This window comes from Ursus arctos, unplaced genomic scaffold (assembly GCF_023065955.2).
Source record: "Ursus arctos isolate Adak ecotype North America unplaced genomic scaffold, UrsArc2.0 scaffold_28, whole genome shotgun sequence".
Classification (NCBI taxonomy): domain Eukaryota; kingdom Metazoa; phylum Chordata; class Mammalia; order Carnivora; family Ursidae; genus Ursus; species Ursus arctos.
Genome location: NW_026622963.1, coordinates 22,211,103 through 22,238,577, shown reverse-complemented (window position 1 = coordinate 22,238,577; position 27,475 = coordinate 22,211,103). Strand labels below are relative to the sequence as shown.

At 38.0% G+C, this 27,475-nt stretch overlaps 2 protein-coding genes across 9 annotated transcripts in view; one reads left to right on the top strand and one right to left on the bottom strand.

Annotated features, from left to right (window-relative positions):
- Positions 1-1,707, bottom strand: part of TTC23 (tetratricopeptide repeat domain 23) — a 99,896-nt gene extending 98,189 nt beyond the window's left edge. Inside the window, exon 1 of one of the 3 annotated variants that reach the window (XR_008956153.1) lies at positions 1,486-1,699. The gene's annotated coding sequence lies outside the window, so the exon portion shown is untranslated. Of the gene's footprint in view, positions 1-1,328 lie in introns of all 3 variants that reach the window. The other 2 variants (XM_026510372.4, XM_026510373.4) reach the window with 2 other exon arrangements.
- A 1,743-nt stretch (positions 1,708-3,450) lies between these two features.
- LRRC28 (leucine rich repeat containing 28) overlaps positions 3,451-27,475 on the top strand; it is a 168,640-nt gene continuing 144,615 nt past the window's right edge. For 4 of the 6 annotated variants that reach the window (XM_026510370.4, XM_057303812.1, XM_057303811.1 and 1 more), the window contains exons 1-3: positions 3,548-3,630; positions 7,785-8,012; positions 26,476-26,516. In XM_026510370.4, the coding sequence (XP_026366155.1) occupies positions 7,845-8,012; positions 26,476-26,516 (209 nt within the window). In that variant the 5' untranslated portion in view covers positions 3,548-3,630; positions 7,785-7,844. Of the gene's footprint in view, positions 3,631-7,784; positions 8,013-26,475; positions 26,517-27,475 lie in introns of all 6 variants that reach the window. The other 2 variants (XM_026510365.4, XM_026510366.4) reach the window with 2 other exon arrangements.

The following is a 27,475-nucleotide window of genomic DNA, read 5'->3' as shown; positions in this document are numbered from 1 at the left end:
TTCAATACTTTAGAAGAATACAACGGCAATGCCTTAAGATCTGTTAGTCCACCACGGGAAAGTGAAGTTACTTCGATAAAATCTCTTACGAGGCTGCGACCGATCTGTACTCCATTATTTTCAGTATTTAATCCTTTAATTTCCAGTCTCTGTTCTTGGAACCACCTTAATTTACATTATCAGTTTAATCTTTTCCCATTACTACCTTCGTTAGGTCTCACTCCTACTGAAAACCCAGGACCAAACCCCTTAATTGTGGCAATTTTGACTCTTCATGCAACTTCTTACATCCTTTTTTGCTTTAAAACAAAAACAAAAACAAAACAAAATCAAAGTCCCCCAACGAACCCTGTGCTGCTGTCCGAGCCAATTACTCTTTATGCTTGCACATATTTGCTAAAACTCATCCACTACCTGGGATGCCCCCTCCCTTTTTTCTGATCTACTGAAATTTTGCCTACTGCTCAGGACTGAATTGGGTCGTAGCTTATTGTGAAGCTCCCCCTGAATATTTCAGCTCACACTGCTCTACGCTCTTGAAGCACCGATGGTCTACAATAGGCATCTATGCATCAAGAACTGTCCAGAAGTTGTGACTTAAATGTTTCGAGCCTCATTTTCCCAGCTAGAGTATGAGCTTCTTGAGGGACTTAATTTTATTATTTTATATCCCCATATAACAGAAGCCATTCAAGAAATATTTATTGCATACCTACTATGAGTTATGCCCCGTAGAGATATAGATGTGCCACTAAGTATATTAGTTGACTTAATACATGAAGAATCTTTAAGATGCTGTATTTTGGAATTTTATATTGGGCCAAGCCCTAAAGAAAAATTATGTTGTTATTTCAAATATGTTATTTTGTTTATCAATATTTTCCTGAACTTTCATGTTTTAGTTTTAATGAAAATGTCATTTTGAAAATATAAATGCTGGGTTTCTTTTTGAGAATTTATCCTATGTTAATTACCTACTGATTCTGCTTCATACAACAATATTATGTTTTCCTTGGTCATTAGCAGATTTGTCTCTGAATTTCCTAATCTACAAATATACACAAAATTTGGATCCAAAGCTGATTCTACTTTTCTCTTACATCTTTTGATAGACAAATTATCTATTATGTTAGGTACAACATACAAAAAAACCCATTTCACTTAAAAATTAACGTAATATCACTAAGTGTCCCTTTAAATCCGTATTAAAGCAACAACAAACCACCACAGCTTTTTAGGGTATGTGATAACCTATAATTATCCTATTACCTTGTTCCCTTTACCATTCAAAAATCCACTGATTATTTGTAACATTCTTCCAACCTCACCCTAAAAACAGTTCCTGAAAATTCCTCTTCCTGCCCTTCTTAGGTTGTGCCTGTATGTTAAATTCTTCTTTGACGCTTATTCCTTTAAAACTATCGAAAAACCGGAAAAGTTTTTTTAACTCAAATCTCTGTGTCGTAAAATCCTTTGTCAATTTACCCCGTACGCAGGAGAGGGTCTCCGTTTCTTTTCCCAGCGAATTACACAGTTGTCTCGGCAGCCTGATTTGCCAGCTTCGTTCCCGCTGTATCAGTTTGTGATTCTTTGTACAAATTAATAACCATGAAAAAGTCTAAAGCAGGGCAGCTCCAGATTAAATTATTGCAGTCTTTTCCCGTAAAGCAACCTCGTACCTCACAAAACTCCAGGAGAAGAATGAATGATAGAGCATGCACCAATAGGGAGTGGAGAACAGTATTTTGTCGAAGTTTGCAACCCAATCCTGGGGAGCCAGAGGTGGGAATTTTAAAAAGAGTTTTTTTTTTTTTCTTGGAATTTTCTTAAAGTGGTATCGCTGCCTGTTGATGTTTGTCAAAGATTGCAAAATCGCTAGCTTAAAGAATTTTGAGTGAGTGTTTTGACTGACGCAAGATGTGAAAATCGACACACATCAAATGGCCATTCTGACACATAGAATCACTTGGCTATTTTTGTGTCAATTTCAGGGGCGTAGAAGTTAGTGTAAGATGATTCATTTTTTATGATCAAACATCGGATGTTAAATTAGTGCGTTAAAATATTTCATTTTTTAAGAAATGAAAACTACGTGGCTAACACTGATTGCTTTAAAAAATTTGTTCTATTGTTAATGATTTTGGGGGTCACTTTCCAATATTAGGAGCAAGTCTTATTACTTGGGTTGATCCTTAACGCCCTATTTTGGTTTTTACACAAGCTGTAGATTTCCTCATTGTAAGCCTAGCAAAAAGTTCTTAAGTACTACAAATTCTTAGGTATTTAGAAATGTGTATCAAGGTTCTTAGAATTATATGACATTCCCCACGCCAATACTTCAGTAACTTCTGAAGACCAGGTTTAATAAATAGGAAATTAGTATTTCATTATAACTTGTATCTTGTTTTGGAGTAGGTGTTATTCTTATTTAGTATAACTCTGCTTTTTAGATTATTCATCTCTAATAGTAATTAAACCAACACGAAACTAGTTATATAGTCAAGGTTGCTTGACAATGAATCGCTAATAGATTAATCAACAGTAAGCTTTAAGAACAATGAAAGACAGCAGTTTCATGAGAGGAAGTTTTAAAAACTCTTCATTTCAGAAAGTTGCCATATGAACAAACAAAATATTTAAAAAATAAAATTGTTTTTAAAATGTTCCGTAATAATATTTGGCATTCTTTTCTTTTTACCAGCATAAAGCTCTTTTCCTTTCCTTTGATGTCTCTTTCCACTGACACAGGAATTTTCGTCTTGAAGAAATATTTATTGACGGCCTACTCAGTCATGCTAGGAACTGCGGTAATATTTAATTTACTAAGCTGTTATCGTCCTTTTTAGCGATCGTTTCTCACGATAGACCTCAGGTATTTCAAGAGTAGAGACTAGATTACCCGCCTCATCTTTGGAACAAGACTGTCAGCGCGCACAGTGAGCCCTTGAATCCCACGCTTAGGTCACCACTCCATTAATTAACCTTGGCCGTATTACATAAACCCACCGAACCTCAGTTTTTCATTCGTTAAACGAGTATAATAGTACACGTGTCAGAAGATCGCCGTGAGGGTTTAGTGAGATTGTGCAGAGCTCTTAGAACGCTGCCTGATACACAGTAAGCACTCGGGTGTTATTATTGTTGCGGTAACTCCCCAATGTATACAACGAATGAGAGCGGGAGTGCCTGAACAAATGTATGAATGAAAGAACACATCAGTTATTGGCAATTCCTGAGGCTGGAGCGGTTAAACTACCCCCTCAAAGACCAGAGCAAAAAAAAATCTCAACATAGCAAAACTCCATCCGGAGCCGGAAGCCAATATTGAACGGTGGGCGGGGCCAGTCTGAAGCTGCGCTCTTGGCCAATAGGCACATCACTGGGCAAACGAACTTCTCGCCCGTGCAGTTTTGAAACCGCGAGAACAGGGAGAAATTATCGCGATGCTCCGTCTTTCTCTCCACATCTCCCTCTTCCCCCACTCTCCTTCGTGCGGGTTCCGCCCCGTCCCGCCCCGCCCCTCGGCGTTCGCGCCTCGCCCCGCCCCCCGACACCCCGCCCCTCCCGCAGACCCTCGGCTTGCAGTCCAGCGCCGCCTGCGCTCGGAGCGCTGGCTCCGCTGGCGCCGAGGTGAGTGCGGCCGCCTGTCGCGTCGGGTGGCTAGCGTGGCTGAGGGCCTCCTGGATAGGCTCCCGGCCAGCGCGCCGGGTCCGGCAGAAGCGTCCGAGCAGCGGCGAGTGGTCCCTGGCCCGAGCGGGCCCGTCCCGGCCTCGGGTCGCCATAGCTGCCGGGCCCTCCCCGCCCTTCGTGGCCGGAGAATCCCGATACCGGGTCTGTGAAATCCCTACGACTGGGCTCGCCGCTTCCAAACAGTAACGACCTTAGTGTTTGGTTAACTCGGGCGAAGCGGCAGGTGTTTTGCCTACGACTGAGAAAACAACCTTTTACAAATGTTTTTAATATACAATTTCTAATTCTCTAATCTCCAATATTAGGAAATTGGAGTGGGTATTCTACAGAATTAAATACGGAAGTCAGTTTGAGGGTCTTCTTTCCTTTTACACACACCTGCTTAAAATGTGTGGAATTTTCTTAAGGTGGGAGGGTTTGTTTATTTGTTTGTAACAAGAATAAAGTGTGGCTTGGTGTTTACATGTCAGAAAACTTGGCGGAGGTGGAGTTGAATATATTCAGTTAATATTAAGTATAGCATTTAACTGTAGATAAGAGGTAGTGAAGGGAGTTTGTGTAAGAAAATTACCCATCCTGGTAAAGGCTGTATATTGCCAATGAATGCGTTTTGGAAAACCATTAGCATTGTTTGTTATTGGCAGCTTTCAGGTTTCATTTGTGTAGATTTTATCTCCCAAACTGCCTTTGTGGCCTGATGCATTTTAACAGGGTGTAATGATGTTTTGGAGGCAGCCCATTCCCCACCCTCAGGATTCAGTAGGAAAACAATTAGATTACACCAAATTCTCTTCCTGGATCTTCCATCAATGAATGTGGATTTTGGATTTAGTTTTGCTTTGTAGTCTTATATTTGTATAAGCTTTGCCTACCGCTTAAATGATACGGGAGAAACACAGGCCCCATTGAAGTGCCTGAAAGTCTATATTGTAAGGCAGGGCACCGGCTTTGGAGTTGGTCCACCTGGGTTAGAATTCTGGCAAGTTACACTCTGAGAAACTGGTTCCTTATCTATAAAACCAGCTAAATAATGTCTATCGCAATGCAGAGTTGTACGGAATAGGGATCTTTATGGCACACAGCAAGCACTTGGGATATGGTATCTACCAGATGACCATAGATTAGAGTGAAAAGTATCTACCTTGCAGTATTTCCATGTCCTACTTTCATCCACTCATCAGCTGTTTGAGGGCCTGCTTTGTGCTAGGTATTCTGCACAGGCACGTACACAAGAGTGAAGAAAGCAAGATCTCTGCCCTCAGGAACTTACAGTCTCTTGGCTAGATTGACAATAGACAGGTACACCAATAAATATTTAGATTGCAGGATGGGAGGAGTCCTACACATAAAAGAAATGGGTTTCTCTGAAAGAATAACAGGAGAATAGTTTTGGATAGGGAAGTGATTTTTATTTTGAAACTCAAAGTTGACTGGACAGTGCTTTCCAGGCTAAAAGGAGAGCAAGTGGGGTGAAGAGTTTGGCTCTTGAAAGAGACTGGGAAAAAAAAAAAAAAGGACTAGAAAAGCCCAGGAGCTTGTTGAGAAGCCAGGGAGGGTGCTGCCCGATAAGGCTGGAGAGGCGCATCGGGCCAGATTGTGAGGAGCCCTCAGTGCCTGATAAGAGTGATTTTCTAAAAAAGCTTTTGAAGGCTGTATTTAGTTGATACGTGTGCACTAGGGAGTGAGTTTACCCAGGAGATGTATGGGATTTACATGGGATTTACATTTACATTTTAAAGGCTCCCTGCTAAGTGATTTAACATGTTTAGTGACTAGGGTGGACACAGGGAGACCAGTCATACAGATGGCCAGGCAGGAGATGACAGTGGCTTTTGGTTTTGGCTGGTGGGGAGAGATGTGGATGGATTTGAGATGTATTTCGGAGATGGAAACCACCAGCTTTAAGATAAATTGGAGGGGGCGGGTGAGTGACAGGATGGAATCATTCATGACTTCCAGCTCTCCGGCTTATGCAGCTAGGTGGATAGAGGTGTGTGCCATTAATTGAGATGAGAAACACTGGGGAGAATTTGGGTGGGTGATGCAAATCAAAATGTGTTAAGTTTGAGGCACTTGTGAGACTTCTAACCCGCTTCAAGTTTTTTTTTTTTTTTAAGATTTTATTTATTTATTTGACAGAGATAGAGACAGCCAGCGAGAGAGGGAACACAAGCAGGGGGAGTGGGAGAGGAAGAAGCAGGCTCATAGCGGAGGAGCCTGATGTGCGGCTCGATCCCATAACTCCAAGATCACGCCCTGAGCCGAAGGCAGACACTTAACCGCTGTGCCACCCAGGCGCCCTGCTTCAAGTTTTGAAGCAATTTGAACAATTCACTTCAGTGAATTGTAACCCAGGAAACTTCTCTTTCCATACAGAATCATCAGTGTTATTTCTAGTTTAGTTCCCCCTTGCTTTCCAGGTGAGACAATTAAGATGTAGAAAGATTATGTTGTTCAAAGACACATATGTCTCATAAAAATAGGTAGGTGTATAGGCAGAATCAGTATGGGAAGGTTTTGAATTCTCATGTTGCATTGGGGATATTATTGACCATTCCATGTCGTCTCTTTTAGATAAAATGGCAAGTGCTTTCTTACTAGCTAGGAGTTGGAGTTTGGGAATAATAGAAAATAACCAAAAAGTTGTCAAAACTGCTTATCAAAAGCTTGTTACTACATTTTGCACTAACTTGATGTTAATTCCCAGTGAAAAATAGTTTTTCTTAAGAAAAAAAATTTTCTTGGAAAGGTACTTTCTGTTGGGGAGTTTGAGAAAGGATGCCCGGGAAAATGAGAGTAGAATCTTTGAACAAAGCTTAACTTTTTTAGTGTTTTCACATTTCCTTAGTATCCTGTGGAGTCCTGTGAGTCTGTGTATGTAAAGAACCCAAGCTTTAAAATCCACTGGACAGCCTCTTCTCTACCCCAAGGGGGAAAAAAATCCTTGCTTTTATCTCTCTTTTTTTAAAAATATTTTTTATATATATTTTTTTATTATAATAATATTTTTATTATGTTAGTCACCATACAGTACATCCCTGGTTTTTGATGTAAAGTTCCATGATTCATTAGTTGCGTATAACACCCAGTGCACCATGCAATAACGTGCCCTCCTTACTACCCATCACCAGCCTATCCCATTCCCCCACCCCCTCCCCTCTGAAGCCCTCGGTTTGTTTCTCAGAGTCCATAGTCTCTCATGCTTTTATCTCTTATGAGCTGTTTGACCTTGGACAAAGTATTGAAGCTCTGAGTTTGTTTCTTCTTATGTTAAGTGATTGTGAATGAAGTTTGTTTCTGCTTTGTGCCTAGTTGATAAGATGACAAATGTTATTTCTCTTCCTACCCTGTCCCTTTCAGAGCTAGAAGGGAATTTAATCTGTTCTGGGTTCTGGCCTTTACCAATAAATTGCTGTCTCCATTTTTTATGTTAGGCAACTGAGGCCCGGAAAGATTGTAATAAAATAATACAGACTTATTTTCTAGTCAGTATTTCTTCTTTCATAGAAATAATAAAACCGTATGTTTCTGGACATGCTTTTTTACTACTTCTGATAATCTACAAAGCTAAGAAGAAAGAAAAAAAAATAAAAAGATAAGAGAAAATTAGAATATAGGACAATATTCTATAGATAGTAAGAAATGAAGAAAATGATGTGGTCAGTGATCTAGACATATTTTATATGTGTTTATCAATATTTTTGAAATACCTCAAGCTAAACATCAAATGAGGTAGTTCAAAGAAGGAAATGGGTTTGCTATATCTGATTTTTCAGCTTTCTTTGGTTGCAGGTTATAAAACTGGTCTCTGTCCTGTTAGGCATTCCTGTCTCAAGTTCAAGAGCTTTTTTTTTCAGTTTGGACTGTTGCTGCTAAGTGCTAAGTAAGCTTAAATAGTGAGGGCATTTTTAATAAATAGTTGCTCATTTTAATCTAAATATGTGGGACAAATGTAGTTGTCAGGGAAAAAAAATAGAGGGATTGAATGTGTAATTCTCTTTTTAGTGTCTGCAAGTAGCTGTGTGTGCTAACTGGTTTATTTGGCAGTGCTTATGAGCAGTATCATAATTACTCAATTTTCTTGTTCTTTTTAGAAATGGACCAATTTTGACAAGATGTAGTGCTGCAGCGTGCCTGATGGGATATGTTCAGTCATGGCATCTGAACTCTGTAAGACGATCTCTGTGGCAAGGCTGGAAAAGCACAAGAATTTGTTCTTAAATTATAGGAATCTGCACCATTTTCCATTGGAGTTACTGAAAGATGAGGGACTACAGTACTTGGAGAGGCTCTATATGAAAAGGAACTCCCTTACAACCTTGGTACAGTATTATATTGCATTTAAAAAAAATCATTTATAATGTGGGCCTAACCAAGATATAGCTTACATATCCTAAGATATTCAGACCAAGATGTACACCCCTCTTGTTATATAAACAGGTAATAAAAATGCAAATACAGGAGGTTCTCATTAGCTGAGGATTCATTATCCAAGTCTCTGCAGTATTTGCAGGAAGAGTTGTATAGGGAAGCAAAATATTCGCTAAATGTTCTGCTCATAGAATTAGTCTCCATTCCAAAACCCCACTTCCCTTAGCCCGTGCATCTGTCTCTGCTTTTTTTCGTGTGATAAGCTTCCTAGATGATTTTTGGAATGTTACCATATCCAATGTACCAGTTTAAAAAGTAAAGAAGAGAAAGGCCAACAAAGATGAATGACCTTGAGTTAGAGGCATTTAAAAAGATGATCTGAAGATTAAAATATTAAGATAGGCATTTGGGGGCTTGCTGTAGCCTTTCTTTTGGGGAAAAAAAACATAACAAAAACATCCTCCCAAACCAAAAAACCGTTATGATTGCACTGTGAAAATCAAGTGATGCTGAACTGGACTATCATCCAGTTTGTTGAAAAAATTTTTGCCACAGAAGCAACATTTAATTCACTCTTCATGTTATAAGAATAAGCAGTTCTTATATAACCTTAGATTTTTTATTACATATAGGGCTTTATTATATATCTTATTACATATATATAACACATATATATTACATATATATTTATATATTTTATTACATGTAAGATTAAGTTATATTACGTATCAGATTAAAAAAAACTTTAAAAATTTTTTCAAGAGAATGTGTTACTCTGCCTTCTTATTCCCATTCTTATTGTAAAATTTGGTCTCTGTTTTCAATATAGGTGCTTTATGTGGCCTTTTCTGGTTATCACTTAACCTCGTTTGAGTCTTACACTTGAATTCTTATTCTTACTCATTTTATGATGTCTTGTTTCTTTGTGAACAGACCTGTTTTTCATTCCCTTCTCTATACTGGACCATCCTAAATATCTGAAAGTATGCCTTACTGGCTTCACTTAAATGGAGTGTTTTCATGGAAAAGTTTTGTTTAATCTGTCTAAAATACCTCCAATGAGTAGAAAACATAAAATTTGTTTAACTTTGCTGTATCTGACAGTAAATGGAAATACATCTTTAATTTTTAGTGTTTGGCATTTTGTGTGTTTTTTTTTTTTTTTAATAATGATTTTTTATTATATTATGTTAGTCACCATACAGTACATCCCTGGTTTCCGATGCAAGGCTCGATGATTCATTAGTTGTGTATAACACCCAGTGCACCATGCAATACGTGCCCTCCTTACTACCCATCACCGGCCTATCCCATTCCCCCGCCCCCCTCCCCTCTGAGGCCCTCAGTTTGTTTCTCATAGTCCATAGTCTCTCATGTTTCATTCCCCCTTCTGATCACCCCCCCTTTCTTTATCCCTTTCTTCCCCTACCGATCATCCTAGTTCTTATGTTCCATAGATGAGAGAAATCATATGATAGTTGTCTTTCTCTGCTTGACTTATTTCACTTAGCATTATCTCCTCCAGTGCCGTCCATGTTGTAGCAAATGTTGAGAACTCATTCTTTCTGATAGCTGAGTAATATTCCATTGTATATATGGACCACAACTTCTTAATCCAGTCATCTGTTGAAGGGCATCTCGGCTGCTTCCACGATTTAGCTATTGTGGACATTGCTGCTATGAACATTGGGGTGCATATGGCCCTTCTCTTTACTACGTCTGTATCTTTGGGGTAAACAGCCAGTAGTGCAATGGGTGGATCATAGGGTAGCTCAATTTTTAACTTTTTAAGGGACCTCCACACTGTTTTCCAGAGTGGCTGTACCAACTTGCATTCCCACCAACAATGTAGGAGGGATCCCCTTTCTCCACATCCTCTCCAACAATTGTTGTTTCTTGCCTTGTCAATTTTTGCCATTCTAACTGGCGTAAGGTTGGTATCTCAGTGTGGTTTTGATTTGAATTTCCTTGATGGCTAATGATTTTGAACATTTTTTTCATGTTGTGTCTGTTAGCCATTTGTATGTCTTCATTGGAGAAGTGTCTGTTCATATCTTCTGCCCATTTTTTGATTTGTTTATTTGTTTCTCGCGTATTGAGTTTGAGAAGTTCTTTGTAGATCTTGGATACCAGTCTTTTACCTGTAGTATCATTTGCAAATATATTCTCCCATTCCGTGGGGTGCCTCTTAGTTTTTTTGACTGTTTCCTTGGCTGTGCAGAAACTTTTAATCTTGATGAAGTCCCATAAATTCATTTTATCTTTTGTTTCTCTTGCCTTTGGGGCTGTATCATGAAAAAAGTTTGCTTTGGCCGATGTCGTAGAGGTTGCTGCCTATGTTCTCCTCTAGAATTTTGATGGATTCCTGTCTCACATCGAGGTCTTTCATCCATTTGGAGTTTATTTTTGTGTATGGTGTGAGAGAGTGGTCTAGTTTCATTCTTTTGCATGTAGCTGTCCAATTTTCCCAGCACCATTTATTGAAGAGTTTGGCATTTTTGGCTTATATATTATGTTGAGTGTCTAGTTAGGTTTTTTTTAAAGTAGATTTTTCAGTTTTAAAATTTTAATTATCTTAATCAAACTTTAATAACACAATTATAGTAATCCTTTTTGCAAGATCATCATTGCATGAGGTGGAACCATATTTATCAAGTGTTTTTTCCCCCCTTTGAGGAAGAAGCGTAAATAATTTGTCAAGGATTATAGCCCAGATTTTCCCATGTTTATTATTGATGTACAAAGGAAAAGTTGTGAGTGGATTACTTCTTAACTCTTAGTCAGAGTCCACTGGAGTAGAGTTTATTCAAAGAAATCGACCTTCATTTATGAAAGTTACAGTGAGCTTTTGGTTTTGTGGCAGTTTCTCAGCTGCAGTTTTCAATTTATGAAAATATTTAGGTATCTGCTCTACAGTTGTAACCAATATTCATGGCTTATAAGCATACGTTTCAAGTTCATGCTTTGCCGCCTTTTGTTCATCAAAGATTAAATTGTTGCATATGTTTACAATGTAGGTGTATGTGTTTTATTTGAATGCTTTTTAATGAGCTGGAACATTTGATTCACGTGTATCAAAGAGCTTTTAAATTGTAGAGTGCTATACAGATATCATGGTGGTAGGATACAATTGTAGGGGCCATCCCATTCCCTGACGGTACTGATACCCAGTATAGTCTAGGAATGGCTTACCATACAGGTTTCGAAAGCGGATGAAGTAATACTTATCCTAGAGGGCTCTAAACTCGTGACTTCAGGCTTTTAGAATGTTTGCTGGTGTTATTGATAAAGTGTATTTCCTAAAGAAGATTTGGTTTGTGGAATTTGACTTACAACGATGATACTGTCCAAAGGAAAAACAACACAAAACCTGTTATTGGACACAGATGGTATCTTAACACCATTATGGGTTAATAGGCCTTTTTTTTTTTAAGGAAGCTTGGAAATCTGGCAATAATTTCCATTTTCACATTGTTTTATTATTTATTTATTAACATTGTTTTATTGTGTTTAAATCCTTTCTCCTCAACATTCCCCCTCCTTTCTGTTCCCCCCTCACTCTGTGAAGGCTTTCTGTGAAAAGAGAAGTCACTAATGCACCGCCTCTGCCCTTCTTCCTTTCCCCAATCCGGTGCTTGGTGTGGCACAGTGTTTTATATTTTGCATGATGATTGTATGTTAAATACTCTGAATTTGGGGAATGCTGTGTTAAAACTAAAACACAACAAAAGCCTTTTTTATACTCTTAAAAGACCAAACTTCTCATATTTTAAATACAAAAATGATACATAGTATCAGTGAACATAGAGGAAGATACAGAAAGTAGTTGTCTCTTCATCCAGTTTTATACTGTGGAGTAACCAGTGTTAGTAGTTTGGTTGTGTCCTTCTGCTTTGCTTGGATTTATGTAATTATATACTTTATCCCCCCTTTAAGCAACAAAATAGAACCATACTACACATATTTCTTTGCGGATTTCTCTTTTTACTTCATGGTATTCTCATTCCACTAACCTCAAGGCGGGGAGATACGTATACGTCCTTATATGTGCATGTGTGTTGTGTATAGGATCAAGTCTTAAAAGTAGAATTAATGGATCAATGGTAGGCACATTTTACATTTTAAAGTACTTAAAAAAAAAAAAGATTTATTTATTTTAGAGAGACCGAGCACACGTAGGAAGGGGAGAGAGGGAGAAAAAATCTGAAGTAGGCTGAGCGTGAGCACGATGCAGGGCTTGATCCCATGACCCTGAGACCACAGGTCGAGCTGAAACCATGAGTGAGATGCTTAACCAACTGTGCCACCCAGGCACCCCATTTTAAAGTACTTTTTATCAGTACAATTGACCCTTGAACAGGCCACGTTAGGGGTGCCAACCCCCTCCTCAGTTGAAAATCCACGTATAACTTTTGACTCCCCCAAAACTTAACTACTAATAGCCTACTGTTGACCAGGAGCCTTCCTGATAACATAAACAGTTAACACATAGTTTGCTTGTTATATGTATTATACTGTATACTTAAAATAAAGTAAGCTAGAGAAAAGAAAATGTTATTAAAGGGGCACCTGGGTGGCTCAGTGAGTTGAGCATCTGATTCTTTTTTTTTTTTTTAAAGATTTTATTTATTTATTCATTCGACAGAGATAGAGATAGCCAGCGAGAGAGGGAACACAAGCAGGGGGAGTGGGAGAGGAAGAAGCAGGCTCATAGCGGAAGAGCCTGATGTGGGGCTCGATCCCACAACGCCAGGATCACGCCCTGAGCCGAAGGCAGACGCTTAACCGCTGTGCCACCCAGGCGCCCCGAGCATCTGATTCTTGAATTCAACTCAGGTCATGATCTCAGCATCATGGGATCAAGACTCATGTGGGCTCCATGCTCAGCGGGGAGTCTGCTTGAGATTCTCTCCCTCTGCTCCTCCTCTCTACCCCATGGGCTCTCATGCACTCTCTCTGTCTCAAATAAGTAAATTAATTAAATAAATAAATCTTAAAAAAATCATAAGTAAGAAAAAATACAGTTGCAATTACACTGTATCGAAAAAAATTCATGTTATTAGTGGACCCATGTTTTACAAACCTGTGTTAATTCAAAGGTCAACTGTATTTCATTATGTGATATTACCATTTATTTTGTATAACTGAGAAATCTTAAAACTTTTTTTTAAAGATTTTATTTATTTATTTGAGAGAGTGAGAGAGAGCATGAGAGCGGGGTGAGGGGCAGAGGGAGAAGCAGACTCCCCACTGAGCAGGGAGCCTGATGTGGGGCTTCATGCGGGGCTTGATCCCAGGACCCTGGGACCCAGGCAGCTGCTTAACTGACTGAGCCACTCAGGCGCCCCTTAAAACTTTTTTTTAACATGAGTCAACTTATATAGAAATTTAGTTATGTTACTAATAGGTGATTAAGTAGTAGTTAGGAAATGTGATTTTGTTTCCTAACATTTATCTTAAAAAATGTTTTTAAAGAATTTGTCTATAATTATTTTAAATGCAGTTTAAGAATTGTGAAGTCTCACCTTTGTGGAAGTTAGAAGATAATTAGAATAGGAGGTATAGGTTCTGTGTTTGTCAGGTGATAGGTATTCACATAGTTGTTGAATGAATAAATAAATGAATATAAGGTAGATTAAGATAAGGACTATTAATACAGGTATAAGAGTTCCAGACTGAGAGCCTTTGAGGTCAGGGATTCTGTCTTAAATTCTGTATCCCTATGTCTAGCGTACTGCCCAAGATTTGTGGAACACATAATCTGATTCTATGTAGCAGGATTGTAGAAGATTTTTTGAAGAAGATGCTGTTTGCATTGACACTGAAGAATGACATTGGCAGGATTTTAGGAGGAAAAGTATTTATTCAACATGTATTTATTGAGTATTTACTGTGTATCCAGTACTCTTCAAGGCACTGACTTGGAACAAATTCTTATGGAATTCTGATGGAATTTTCATTTGTTGACATCCCAAGCTGAAGGGGAAGTATGAACGAAGACTCAGTGGCAGAAAGTTCAGGGGACAAGTCCAGGCCCCTGTTTTGCGTAGAGCAGTGGTTTTTTTTCTTTTTCTTCTTCTTCTTCTTTTTTTTTAATGTGTTCTTCAGATCCTGAGGGTTCCTGAATAGGGCTGAGGTGGAGAATAATGGGGAGATGGAGCAGTAGTGTGTCTCCACTTCAGCCAGAGCAGCTCTCCTTTTTGCTTTGTATATTGGCGCTCTCTACACAAACCCTGACATGGGTGGGATGTGTTGATCTAGTAAATGTTTTCAGACTCCTTTTAGCAGAACCATTTATTCAGAAAGTTGACGAAATAAAATAGAACTGAAATTATTCTTATTTAGGGGACAGGATAGGCGAGAGTCTTGCTTAATCCATCCCTCCTTCCCTTCCAAGGAGCTGTGTGGATTGTCTGGGAAACCATAGAGTGGAATAGAGAGCCACTAACTCAGCACAGCTGACATGAGAATTCTACATTCTGCCCGGCAAGGCCATACGCTTGGGGACTGAAGATTTGTAGAGAATGCAGGTTTGAAATGATTGTTGTGAAGAATCACATGGTAGTTTGGCTAGAGAAAGGTGGTAGGATTGTTGGCATTAGTCAGCAAGCTGTTGGTTGCTAGGCTTATGGGTGGAACCATCTGCTTATTTAGGGGATTTTCTCCTGCAGTACCCAACTGTCTGAGGTATGAAGAAGGTGGACTGTTGCATTCCTGCAGGCTTAGGTTTTTTCCAGGTGGATATAACACAAGCACAGAGGGACTAAGGAGGTTCAGGAATTTGGCAGGAGTGTTTAGGGACATGGAGGATGGGATATGGAGTGTGAGCTGGATTGGAGGCAAAGAAAGAAAGGAGGAGTGAATGAACAGGGAGAATGGAGAGGGGCCAAAGGACCCACTGACGTTGAAGAATTGTATTGGGCATGGCTGAGTAAGCCATCTAGGGGGATGGGACATGTGGTTGTGGAGAGAGACTTCAGTTGTGGAGAAGTTTCAGGTGAAGGCCGGGTATGAGTGTGCAGGATGAAGGAGGCGCAGGTGAAGCCTACCCCTGTCCCCTCATCAGTTCCCCCACCAGAAGAAGCTGGAGTCTTTCTAATTGTTGAAATCTGGCTTGGAAGCAGCAGTCACCAGCTCTGACTCCTCACCTGGAAGTTCATGAATGGAGGGAATTAGCAGTGGAAACATTTGAGGACTGCAGTCCAAGAAGGGGGTGTTTCAGTGTTTGGTAGCAAAACCTAACATTAGGAGATAACAGACCCCCGGATTCTATGTGCTTCACCTCTTCGGAATTCAGTTTTCTCCATTTATAAAATAAAAGGCTACAAGAGACTTGAGGGGAAAAAAAGAAATCTCAGTGTGGAAGCAAAATCATTTAATGGATCTGCCAACTTAATGAGAATAGCAGGCGGGAGGTTTTCGTGGGGACATGAAAGGGTAACCTACCCAAATACTAATGGAACTCTCACCAGTTGCCAGTTTTATTTATAAATATGAATGGACAAGAAAGAGACATCTAAATTTTAATGAAAGAGGGGAGTTTGGCTTAAGTCTGAGCAATAAAAGCAGATGGATCTTGATTAATCAATTAATCTATGCAACAAGAGAGAATTTAACTTAAAAGTGATATCCTGCTGGGATTGAAGGGAAGAAGAGGTCTGTTCATATTCCTGAATTGGGATGGGACATAAGGCGCAGAAGTGTTTCCTTTCCTGTTGACCCAGGAGAAGATATTCTTGACCTTCCCTATAAAATATAAACATGCAAATCATAAAAGAATACAGACAGTCAAAACACAAAAAGATGTTTAACTTCCAATAAAAGGTAAAACATTAATCATCCTTTCCCATTAGATGGGAAAAACTAGTATCTAGTGTTGAAGATACTAAGAAGATGTTCTCACACACTATCAGATGGAGTGGAATTGGCTGAATATTTTTGGTGGGTGGTTTGACCACATCTGACAACATTTTGCATAAGTATGCGTTTGAATCAGCGTTTTTCACTTCTAAGAATTTACACAATGGAACAAACGTCAAGTGAACCAGAATGTTCATCACAGCATTGGATAGAATGAAAAATTGTGAAAACCTAAATGTTCATCAATATGGGATTGGTTAAAATCCGATAAAATGATCTAATATCATTTGAGTCTTTAGTAAGTTCCAGGCACTGTTTTAAGTAATTTACATGTATTAAGTTAATTAATCCTCAAGACAATGCTGTGAAGTAGGCACTATTATTATCCCTACTTTATAGGCAATAAACTAAGGCTTTAGAAAGGGCATAGATCAAACTTAATAGTGATTGTAGCTGTGGATGGGGGGCAGGCAAGAGAGTGGGAGTAGGAGCTGGAAGAGAAAGAGCCTTACTTAAGTATGTAGAGTAAAAAGGAAAGGCTCTATTAAGTTTGGGTTTAATTTTTTTCACTAAATACTTATTTTTACAATTAAAAATCAATTAAAATGAGATTATTAGGGGTGCCTGTGTGGCTCAGTTGGTTGACCATCTGCCTTCAGCTCAGGTCATGATCCCAGGGTCCTGGGATCGAGCTTACCCTGCTCAGAGGTGAGTCTGTTCCCTTTCCCTCTGCCCCTCCCCCCTTTGTGCTCCCTCCCCCCCCCCAAATGAATAAAATCTTAAAAACCCTAAAAATGAGATTGTTGGAATATAGTACCACTAAGATCTTAGCCAGCTCTCAGGTTGTATTAATCAGTGAGTCTAGATATTTTGATTTACAACAATGGTGATGCCTTCCTTCATGTTATATTGACATTGGTGCCTCCTGCAGCTGGTGGCTGGGTTGAGGGTGAAAGGGGTCGATGTCTGGGAAAGTTACATAGCCGTGCCCTCCACCCTGTTGGAATTTGGTAAGAGTAGGATCTGGATTAAATGAACATCAGAACATCTTGAAGGGAAGACAGTAAGGAGATGGTAAAAGAGCATCCTGCCATCAGGTGTGGCAGAAAAATTTGGGAGAGAGAATTAAGTTTTGTTTTTGTTTAGTTCACTTTGAATTCCAACTTAAGGGCCTTCTTGTTTTTCTGTAATTTGTTGGACCCTTCCAGCCTCAACCACTGCTGGGGTGCAGGGCCTCCGTAATCATCACAATTTCTCTGTCCTTGAGCTAGTTCTATTTAAAAGCATCTTAGTTCTTTCTTTCCTTCTCTTTTTCTTCCTTCCTTCCTTCCTTCCTTCCTTCCTTCCTTCCTCTTTCTCTCTCTCTCTCTCCTTTCTTTTCTTTCTTTCCTCTTTTCTTTTCTTTCTTTTCCAAGATTCAATTATTTATTTGAGAGAGAGAGAGAGGGAGGAGGGAGAGGATCTCAAGCAGACACCCTCCTGAGCACGGAGCCCAATGTAGGGTTTAATCTCTCAACCCTGACATCATGACCTGAACTGAAATCAAGAGTCTGATGCTTAACTGACTGAGCCATCTAGGTGCCCTGCATCTTTATCATTTCTTAAATTGAATGTGTGGAAATGGTATGTCATGTGGTAAAGCATTCAGATGCTCTGTTCCTGTTGTAATGCTGGTGTGTAATATGTGATATAGTCCTGCAAAACATTCATTACAAATATATCCTGTCTCGGTCATCCATATACACCTGAAGAGTATGAGTTTTATTATAAACCAAAGCTACTTTTCCTACTGGATTTTCAGATTTCATCATTTTCCCCTCATTGTTACTGTTATTTGACAATAGTTCCCTGTCAAATAGTTACCAAAGTATTTGCAATAGTTTGGAAAATGAGTGTTTGACCTATAACTTAATTCTGTTTATTGAGTCATAGAATTTCAAAGCTAGATGGAGCTTTATAGATAATTTAGACAATTTTCTTTTTGAGGAAAGTAAGCTTTGAAAAGGTTAATGGCTGGGTCCAAAGTCACTTTTACTGCCAGTTAGAGCAAATACCAGGTCTCCTAATTGGTCATCTAGTCAGCCTTTCATTTTCATTCTGCAGGTATCTATTGATGACCCATTTCTAGCCTAGCACTGTCTCGTTAAATTTTAACCTCCTTTATTCACTGAGGAGCAATGAGGTGTTCCATGTTAAGTGAGTTTTGCTAGTTACCTCTGTGAGGTTTACCTCTGAGGTCCACTGTGTAACTTTCTTGATAGAAGTATTTTTAAAACATGTATCATTCTATAGTTTCTTAAAGAAAATATGGGGAACATGATTTAGCCTACTCTTTGTAACTCCTAGTTTCTGCCTCGGGAGTTAGGAAGGGAGGGTTTAGGAAGAAGTGGCAGGGATAGAGGTCTTTGCCTTACACCAGACCATATCCTTGTGCACTGGCAGGGTTCTGTTTGCAAGTAGAAGGCTCAAAAACCATTGCTATGTATGTTGAAATTTATTTTCAAACATTCACTATACTAAAATGAGGCACCTGTGCATTAAAAATGAGATACCAGTTTCTAAATGTTAGCCCCATCAAATCAATCAACAAATACATATATAAGTGAGACACTTGACATATACATTGAGCTTGAGATATGCCCCCCCCAATAAAACAGTTATGTCATAGTCTTATAGAATTATTCATGCTAGGTGTAATTTTTAATTTCATCTGGCTTTATGGGAGTAAGTGTTCAATATTCTTTTTTGTGTGTGTACTTTCCTGTTGCTTTGAGAATTCCATTCATAAAATGGTACTTATTGGATGCATATTAAATAGGTTTTCAAAAAAATAGAAAGTAGTGGCAAATGATTCTCTAACCTTCAACCCTTGTTTATGATATTTATGTAACTTGCATTTTAAACAATATTGTGAGATTAATACTTGAAGAGGCATTTCAGTAATTTTTGTTTTTCTTCTTTTGAAAAATGTCTTCCTTGGTGATTAAATTTTTATCACAATCCAAATGCGTATTTCAGTTTTGTAAATGTACTGGATGTACAGTCTTTAAAATTTTTAGTATATTTTCCGTATAGGTTCGTTTGCTAAGTAAAAAATATCGGTCTTGAGATTTTACATTTTGGCAGTAAAATTTTGCAGTTTTGCAGATACTTAAAATATTCTTATTTTCATTTCTTAAGAATATGACAATTTTAGCCTCTATAAATGCTAAATAAATATTTCATTTCTAAGAAAAATAATTTAAAAATTTATCCTTCATACAGTTAAGTAGTTGTGCTTTTTCATGTTTTACATCTAAAAGGGCTGAGTTTACATGAAAAATTGGTAGTATCAAGATATAAATTCTGCACTGATTTGATAGCTACCAGGTACATGTAGCTATTAATGTTTAAATTAAATTACAGTGAAGTAATATTTAAAATTCAATTCCTTAGTCGTTATAACATTTTAAATGCTTGATGGCCACCATATTGGACAGTGTAAGATAGGGGATATTTCTCTCATTGTAGAAAGTTCTATTGGACCAGTGGTGTGTTTGACTGAGGAAGAGAAAGAATGCATTAAAATCAATAATGTCCATTGACTGATGAATGGATAAAGAAGATGTGTGTGTGCGTACACACACACACACACACACACACACTACTCAGCCATCAAAAAGAATGAAATCTTGCCATTTGTAATGACACGGATGGAGCTAAAGTATATTATGCTAAATGAAATAAGTCAGAGAAAGACAAATACCATGTGATTTCACTCATGTGGAATTTAAGAAAACAGATGAACATGGGGGAAAAGTGAGGCAATGCAGAAAACAGACTCTTAACTATAGAGAACAAACTGAGGGTTGCTGGAGGGGAGGTGGGCAAGGGGACGGATGGAATGGGTGATGGGCGTTAAGGAGGGAACTTGTGATGAGCACTGGCTGCTGTTTGGAAGTGATGAATCATTGAATTCTGACCTGAAACTAATATTACAGTGTATGTTAACTCACTGGAATTTAAATAACTTGAAAAAGAAAAAATAAAAATCAATAATGTCATTTTTATCATTTTTGTTATGAAAGTCAAATTGCAACTGTAGTTAGTGCTACATATTTGTAGTACAAAGCAGTGAAGAAAAATTATCTCAGGGTTCTTTTTAGGCACCTCAAAGACAACTTCAGAAACAAAATAATTTGAGTATTTGAAAAATTTTCTTTACCTCATTTTTTCCCTTTCTTTCCCTTTTGAATTGTATTTGTTAATATTTCTAGTGCTTTGTATTCAAGGATTCCATGAATTTCCAATGGAATTTTTGTTTTAATGAACTTGGGACATAAAATACCTGTGATTATTTTGGAGGAGATACTCCGAGAAATTTGAATAATTGCTGCAGATTTTTGATTGCTTTCCTTTTGGATACATTAAAATAAAGAACTAAAGATATTATGCTCACATTTCCAAGTAACCAAAATTAATATTTTCTCATAAAACCCTGACATATGTTTTAGATTTTCTTTTCTGTATTGCTTATGAATAGATTACCCATTATTTGCATGGCATAGTCACATTTTTTTCCTGGAAAACGGTGTCAGTGGCAGCTTATAAGACATGCAGTGGTACTTGACCTATCAGTGATTGCACAGCTCTTGCTAGGAGTGGTCTTCTCTTAGCAAGAGGGGTTAGTGAGCTGTTAATGCTCTTGAGCACATTTCTTCTCTCCCCTTCTCCCTCTCTAGCACCCCGTTTCCCATGTCCCCAAAAAAGTATATAATGCTTCGTAGGATAATTCAAATGAAAGCCGTAGGTAATATGATTCGCTCATGCTGCTTATTTCAGAAGAAATTAACTTAACCACCAGAGATGTGACAATGGTAGATGCAAGTATTGAGAATCTGTGTTTTTCTGTCTCCAGGAAACACCAAAGAAATAGGACAAGCGTTTAAGACAAGAGAGATGCTTTTTTGGGCCACTTAAAGTTTATTTGGAGAGAAATTAAAAAAGAGGAAAATGAGTAATTAACAGGAAGTGAACCAAGAGACAAGTGGGTAAATGGTAAAGGACATTAGGGAACAAATGGTAACAGGGCTCCGGAAAGCCTTTGTACAACTGCGGAAGAGGAAAGGGTGTGCTGGTTATCTCTCTGTTCCCATTAGCCTGCTAGTTAATGTCTGACTCCTCTGTGGAGAAATACTGTTCTATGATAAATATTAAGAGGAAGAGAAATACAAGAGGAGGAACGAGTTATGCTGTTGGCAGCAAAAGAGGTCTACCTTAGTTGTTCCCATATAGACACCTACTACTTAACTCATGCCAGTACACTTGCTTGGAAACAGTGACATTAAATTACTGATCCAACTAGAAAGCTTGTTGAATAATGTTGTGATGGTTTGTAAATGAAGTGCTTCTTTCCCTTCAATACCAAAAGTTCGTTAGCTTTTTTAAATTAAAAACATAATAATAAAGGGGCGCCTGGGTGGTTCAGTTGGTTAACTATCTGACTTCAGCTCAGGTCATGATCTTGGGGTCCTAGGATCCAGCCCCACATCAAGGTCCCTGCTCAGCTCAGAGTCTGCTTCTCTCTCTCCTTTTGCCCCTTCTCCTGATCATGCTCTCTCTCTCTCAGATAAATAAAATCTTTAAAAATAATAATAATTTTTGAGGTGCAATGAACTTAATGTTAAATTAACCGTTTTAGAGTGAATAATTCACTAGTATTTAGTACACTCGCAGTGTTGTACAACTACTGCCTCTGTCTAGTTCCAAACATTTCCATCACTGCAAACTAAAACCCCTTACTCATTAAGCAGCTTCTCCCCATTCCCCTCCACACCCCAACCCTGGTAACTACCAATCTGTGTTCTGTCTTTATGGATTTATCTATTCTGGATAGTTCATATAAATGGGATTATTCAATATGTGACCTTTTGTGTCTGGCTTCTTTTCACTTAGCAAAGTGTTCTCAGGGTTCATCCAAGTTGTAGTGTGTATCAGTCATTCAGTACTTTTTATGGCTCAGTAAGTACCCATTGTATGTGCATACCACAATTTATTTACCCATTCATCCACCGATGGACTTTTGGGTTCTTTCTGCCTTTTTGCTGTTGTGAACAGCGCAGCTATGAATATGGATTACAATTACACGTTTGAGTACCTGTTTTTAATTCTTTTGGGTATATACATAGGTGTGGAATCATAGGTGTGGAAGGGTCATACGGTAACTCTAATTTTTTGAGGAACTGCTGAACCACTTTACCAGCAAGTTACAAGGGTTCCAAATTTCTCCGTATCTTCACCAACAGTTGTTCTTTTCCAGTTTTTAAAATATTATTATTACCGTGGGTTGAAGTAGGTAGGTGTGAGATGATACTGCATTGTGGTTTGGATTTGCATTTCCCTAATGCTAATGATGTTGAGCCTCTCTTCCTGTGCTTGTTGGCCATTTGTATATATTTAGAGAATATTCACATCCTTTGCCCATTTTCAGATTGGGTTGTTTGGGGGTTTTTGGTAAGAGTTCTTTATATATTCTGGATGCTAGACCTTGAACAGATACATAGATTCATAAGTATTTTCTCCTGTTTTAAATATTGTCTTCACTTTCTTGTAATTCACTTTCTTATAATATCCTTTGATGCACAAAAGTTTTTTAATTTTGGTGAAGTCCATTGTATCTATTTTTTCTGTTGTTCCTTATGCTTTTGGTGTCCTCTCTATGAATCCATTGCCAAATCCACAATGATAAAGATTTACCCCTATATTTATTTTCTGTGAGTTTTATGGTTTTAGCAGTTATATTTAAGTCGCTGATCCATTTTTAATTAATTTTTGTATGTACTGTGATGTAGAGGTCCAGCTTCATTTGACTTTTTATAAATGCTGTAAGAACTAAAATACATTTAATTCATGACTTCTTTTAAATGTGTTTTTAGAGTCAGAATGGAGCAGGTTTTGCTGAACCCTGAATCCTAGTGGTTTTTAACAGCACAATTATTTCTTTTACTCACACTGTATGACTCTCATATTGCTTGGGGACTCTGGGTTATGGTGTCCACAGTCACGGAGGAAGGCTGACAAAGCTTCCATCATGTGGTCACTATGCACTTTATGAACTTTTATGTAACTTTTTGTATTTCACCTTAAAATTTTATTTTATTTTTTTTTAACTAAAGAAAGTTAATTAAGTTTGGTACTGAAGGAAAAAAAAAAAACATTTCATTCATAGACCAGCACAATAGACTCACTAAGCTTTCTAGTTTTTGTAACAACACCTTTCAAAGTCATGAATTAAGTGCATTTTAGTTGTTATAGTTCAGGCTCTTTAAGGCTACCACTTCAACATAATTTCACGGACCAAAGTAAGTCATTTAGTTATCAGCTTGAAGAGAAAAATGCAATCCTACCAGGTGCCCAGAAGGAGGAGAAAAAAGAAGTGGGTGGTGCACGGTGCCCATCAGAGAACATCACTGAACATAGTGTTTGCAACATATTTGAAGTATTGGTTCCAAGACACACAACTGAAAAACATTTCCATTTAAGGGGGTTGGCAGTTTTCCTTAAAAGGGTATATAGTAAAACATTGTTTCAAAATCAGAGGTACATTTTATGTTTCACTGTGCTTGCTGAAGTTTACTTTTACATTATTTGTAAAGAACAATTATTTAGTGAAGTGTAATGTGGGATTTAGTGAAGAGAATTTTGGCTTAATTTAGGAAACAATTTTTAAATAGTTTAGTAGGAAGCAATTCAGTGCTGCTTACCAGTAGGTGTCAGCCACAGCCCATGCAAAGCTGCTTATTCGGCAAGGCTTTTTGGGCAGGTACTAATAAGGGTTGTTTTTTTTTTTTTCTCACCCCATATTCTAATGAACTGCAGTTTTCTTAAGGTCAACTTGCTTATTTTTAAATAAAAATGCAGAGTATCTACTCATTAATAAAGATAGGGCAATGCACCATTAGCAGGAGAAACATTATTCAGTGCTTAATTGTGTGTGAAGCTGTCTGTATCTCATGGGAAGGTTAGAATAATGTTTGATTATTGTAGTAGGCATCTGGAAAGAATGACCATAGGTCCTGTGAGTCAGCCAGATGTGATACTGATTGTCGCAGATAAAACAGATGAGGTTTTTTTTCTGGATAAGTCTTTCCTTTGCAGAGAAACAGCTGTTATTATATTAAGCCTCTTATCGACCCCCCCCCCCCCCATGCTCCCCTGCCTAGTTTGCCTAGGAAGCTTTGTATGTATGCCCATAAATGGAAGTGCATATTCTCCTTAATAGAGGAGATAACCAATACTAAAAGAAACATTTTGAGGATTTGGACAGATCCAAGAGTAACATCTGAAGAAAGACTTGTCGTGAAGTATCTCATTGCATATACTGATATCAAAACATGAAAAAAAAAAGAATCAACATTTGAAAACTAAATACAAGCAATTTTATAAAAAATCGGTACTCATTAAATGCTTCTTTGTCTTTATAATGATATTCGTATTCAGTATTTGGCTATCGTAAAAAGACAAGGGTATATGTGTATATAAGCAGCTTTGGATGCTGTTGCGAAGTATTTAAATACATCAGTATGCCAACTGAAATTAGTAATGTCATTTCCTTGTTTAAAATAAACCAGTGGATTTTTATTGTGTTCAGAATTTAAAAAAAAATTCCCATAGTATAAGATATAAGCTGTTATGATCTGTTCCATGCCACTCTCTGCAAAATCATTAATACCTTTGTACCCTATGGCCCAAACATACCAAAGTAATGATATTCTCTTAGTATTTAGCACCCAAATTGGATAAATTATGATTGATTTCTCAATTATGTGGCATTTTATGCTGTGAGTACCACATATTTTAATTAATTTTTTTCAATTATATGAGATATAACATGCTCGTTAAAAATTCAAATGATATTAAAGTAGATGGAGAATAGTGACCCTAGTCCTTTCCCTAATGATAGTCATTGTTACTAAGTTTCTATATGAAAAATTACTTTGTTATGAAAATAAATCCTTCTAGTCTTCATTTTTGTTTTTCTACTAATACAATTTTTTTAGAGTGGGGTGGGGTAGAGGGAGAGAGAGAGAACCTTAAGCAGGCTCCATGCCCACGGAGCCCTACGTGGGGCTTGATCTCACAACACTGAGATCATAACCTAAGCCGAAATCAAGTTGGACACTTAACTGACTGAGCCACCCAGGCTCCCCTAACACAATTGTTTTTATAACAGGATTTTTGAAAATGTAAGATCTGTTCAGGAGTACTGTTCGGGAGTTAAAGCAGACGAGATTGTATTTGCAGTTTTCCAGACATACCTCCCTCTCTCACCTTTTCTTATGTTGGTTCTTATGCCTGGAAAGCTAACTGGAACTCTTCCTCCCTGCCCCACAGCAACCTCCAAATTTATGTTTGTCTTTCAGGACTCAAGCTACACCTAATTACTTCTAAAAAACTATTCCTGATTCTTTGTTGTTGATTATCTAGCCTACCCTACAGTATATTTGAGTGTAGAATAAAAAATATATGTATATTACTCCTGACTCAGTGTGCTCCTTTAGTCTCAGCCTGTCTTTGTGTTTGTATAAATTTGAACCGTGTGTGTGTGTGTGTGTGTGTGTGTGTGTGTGAGAGAGAGAGAGAGAGAGAGAGAGAGAGAGAGAGAGAGAGAAAGAGGTACAGACTGGCTTTCAGTTACAGGAGGCTTTCCTTTTACCCAGTGCCTCCAGCAGAGAGAAGCCTACTTGCAATCTGTGAGTGTAATTTCTGATTTTTACATGGAAGGGCCAGTCCTTCCAAAACTTTGACTCTGTGTAAGGCATCTAGATTTATCCCAGTCTGTCTTCCCCGTGGCCTGTTCCTGTCCCTGCCACACCACACCCCTTAGGACCTGTGGCCAGGATCTGCCATTCCCCTGGATCACGAGCTCCAGCTTACTCTTGTTTACCCTGAGCTTAGTTAGGTCTTGGTTTCTGGTACCTGGGGATTTTCCTTATTTTTTTTTCCGAGACACACGATTTGGGAGTTTGAGGGGTGAATGTTAGTTTTCTAGGGCTGCTATAACACACTACACAGGTTAGGTGGCTTAAAACAACAGAAATTTATTCTCTCACAATTCTGGGGGCCAGAAGTCCGAAATCAAGGTGTGGGCAGGGTGGGTTCCTTCTCAGGGCTCTGAGGGAGAGAATCTGTTCCTACCTTTCTCCTCATTTCTGGTGGTTGACAGTGATCCTGGATGTTCTGTGGTTGTGTCACTCCAGTATCTGGCTCCATTGTTGGATGGCATTCTTTCTGTATGTGTCTGTTAAGAACAGTTTAATTTCTTCCATGACTGTGGTGGGATACAACGTTTCTGGTTTCCCCGAGAGACATTGATTTTAAGTGTTCGCATTTATAGGTTTAAATTGTAGTATGAGCTATGTAAGCATAAAACCCAGACCTGCTGCTTTATTATTTTTGCATTATTTTCCCCAGATTTACAACCTCCCCAAAAGATAGTACTTTGTGTTTAAGCTCGTTAGAAATGTTTATACATTTTTCAAAAATAAAATTTAATTCTGAGTTTTTAATTTTCAGCCAGAAAACCTTGCTCAGAAGCTTCCAAACCTTGTGGAACTGTGAGTCTGTTTATTCACATTTTTTAAAAAACAAGAATGAAAATAATTTTAAGTTATGTGAAATAGTAGGATATATCATTTTAATTTATTAATTTATTATTTTTTTGTATCATGGTCGTAGTGTTCATGTAGGTAGTTCTGCTAAACTCAATAATATTTTGAAGTATTTTACCATTTAAATTTGTGTTTTAAATATCTCACCTTAAGGTAGTAAAGATAAACCTTTTAGAACTATGAAAGATCCATTTTTTTTTTTTTTTCTGGGTGCAGACTCTTGGTCACAAAATCCTTCTGGACAGTCAGTATAATTGAGAAAGTTTGTTGTTATTACTACTATATTTGTTACTTGATATGAACAGTCCAACAGTGTAAAATGTTTAAAATATAAAGTGAAAACCTACTTTCCTGTATCCTCCCTACCTCATTTGTTTTTTAGTTCTTTTGACGATTACCTCCATAATGCTAAATAATATGTTTACACTTTTGTTTTTTAGTGCATCAACTTCAAGTATCTATTGATTTACCTGGAAGGAGGATATTTAGAATCTTTCCCTTTCTTTCCAGCTCCCTCCTAATTTTGTTGAAGGAGGAGTTTGCATTGCTGTTTCTTATTCTCTTTATTATTTGGCATGATTTTCAAGAGGTAGAGGAAGGAAAACTAACATTTACACCTCCATCTTTAAGCGGGGAGTTTGTCATTTCCACCCCCCCATCCTTTTATTTTGAAAAATTTCAAACTAACAAAAATGTTGAGAGCATAGTACAATGAATACCCATATATGCTTCACCCAAATTTAACCAGTTAACATTTTGCGACATTCGCTTTCTCTTTCTGTCTCCTATCATCTCCCTCCTTCCTTCCCTTTCCAGTCCTCGTACGTGTGCACACACACACACACACTTCAGACGTTATAGTACTTCACCCCTAAGTATATCAGTATGTATCTCCTAAGAATAAG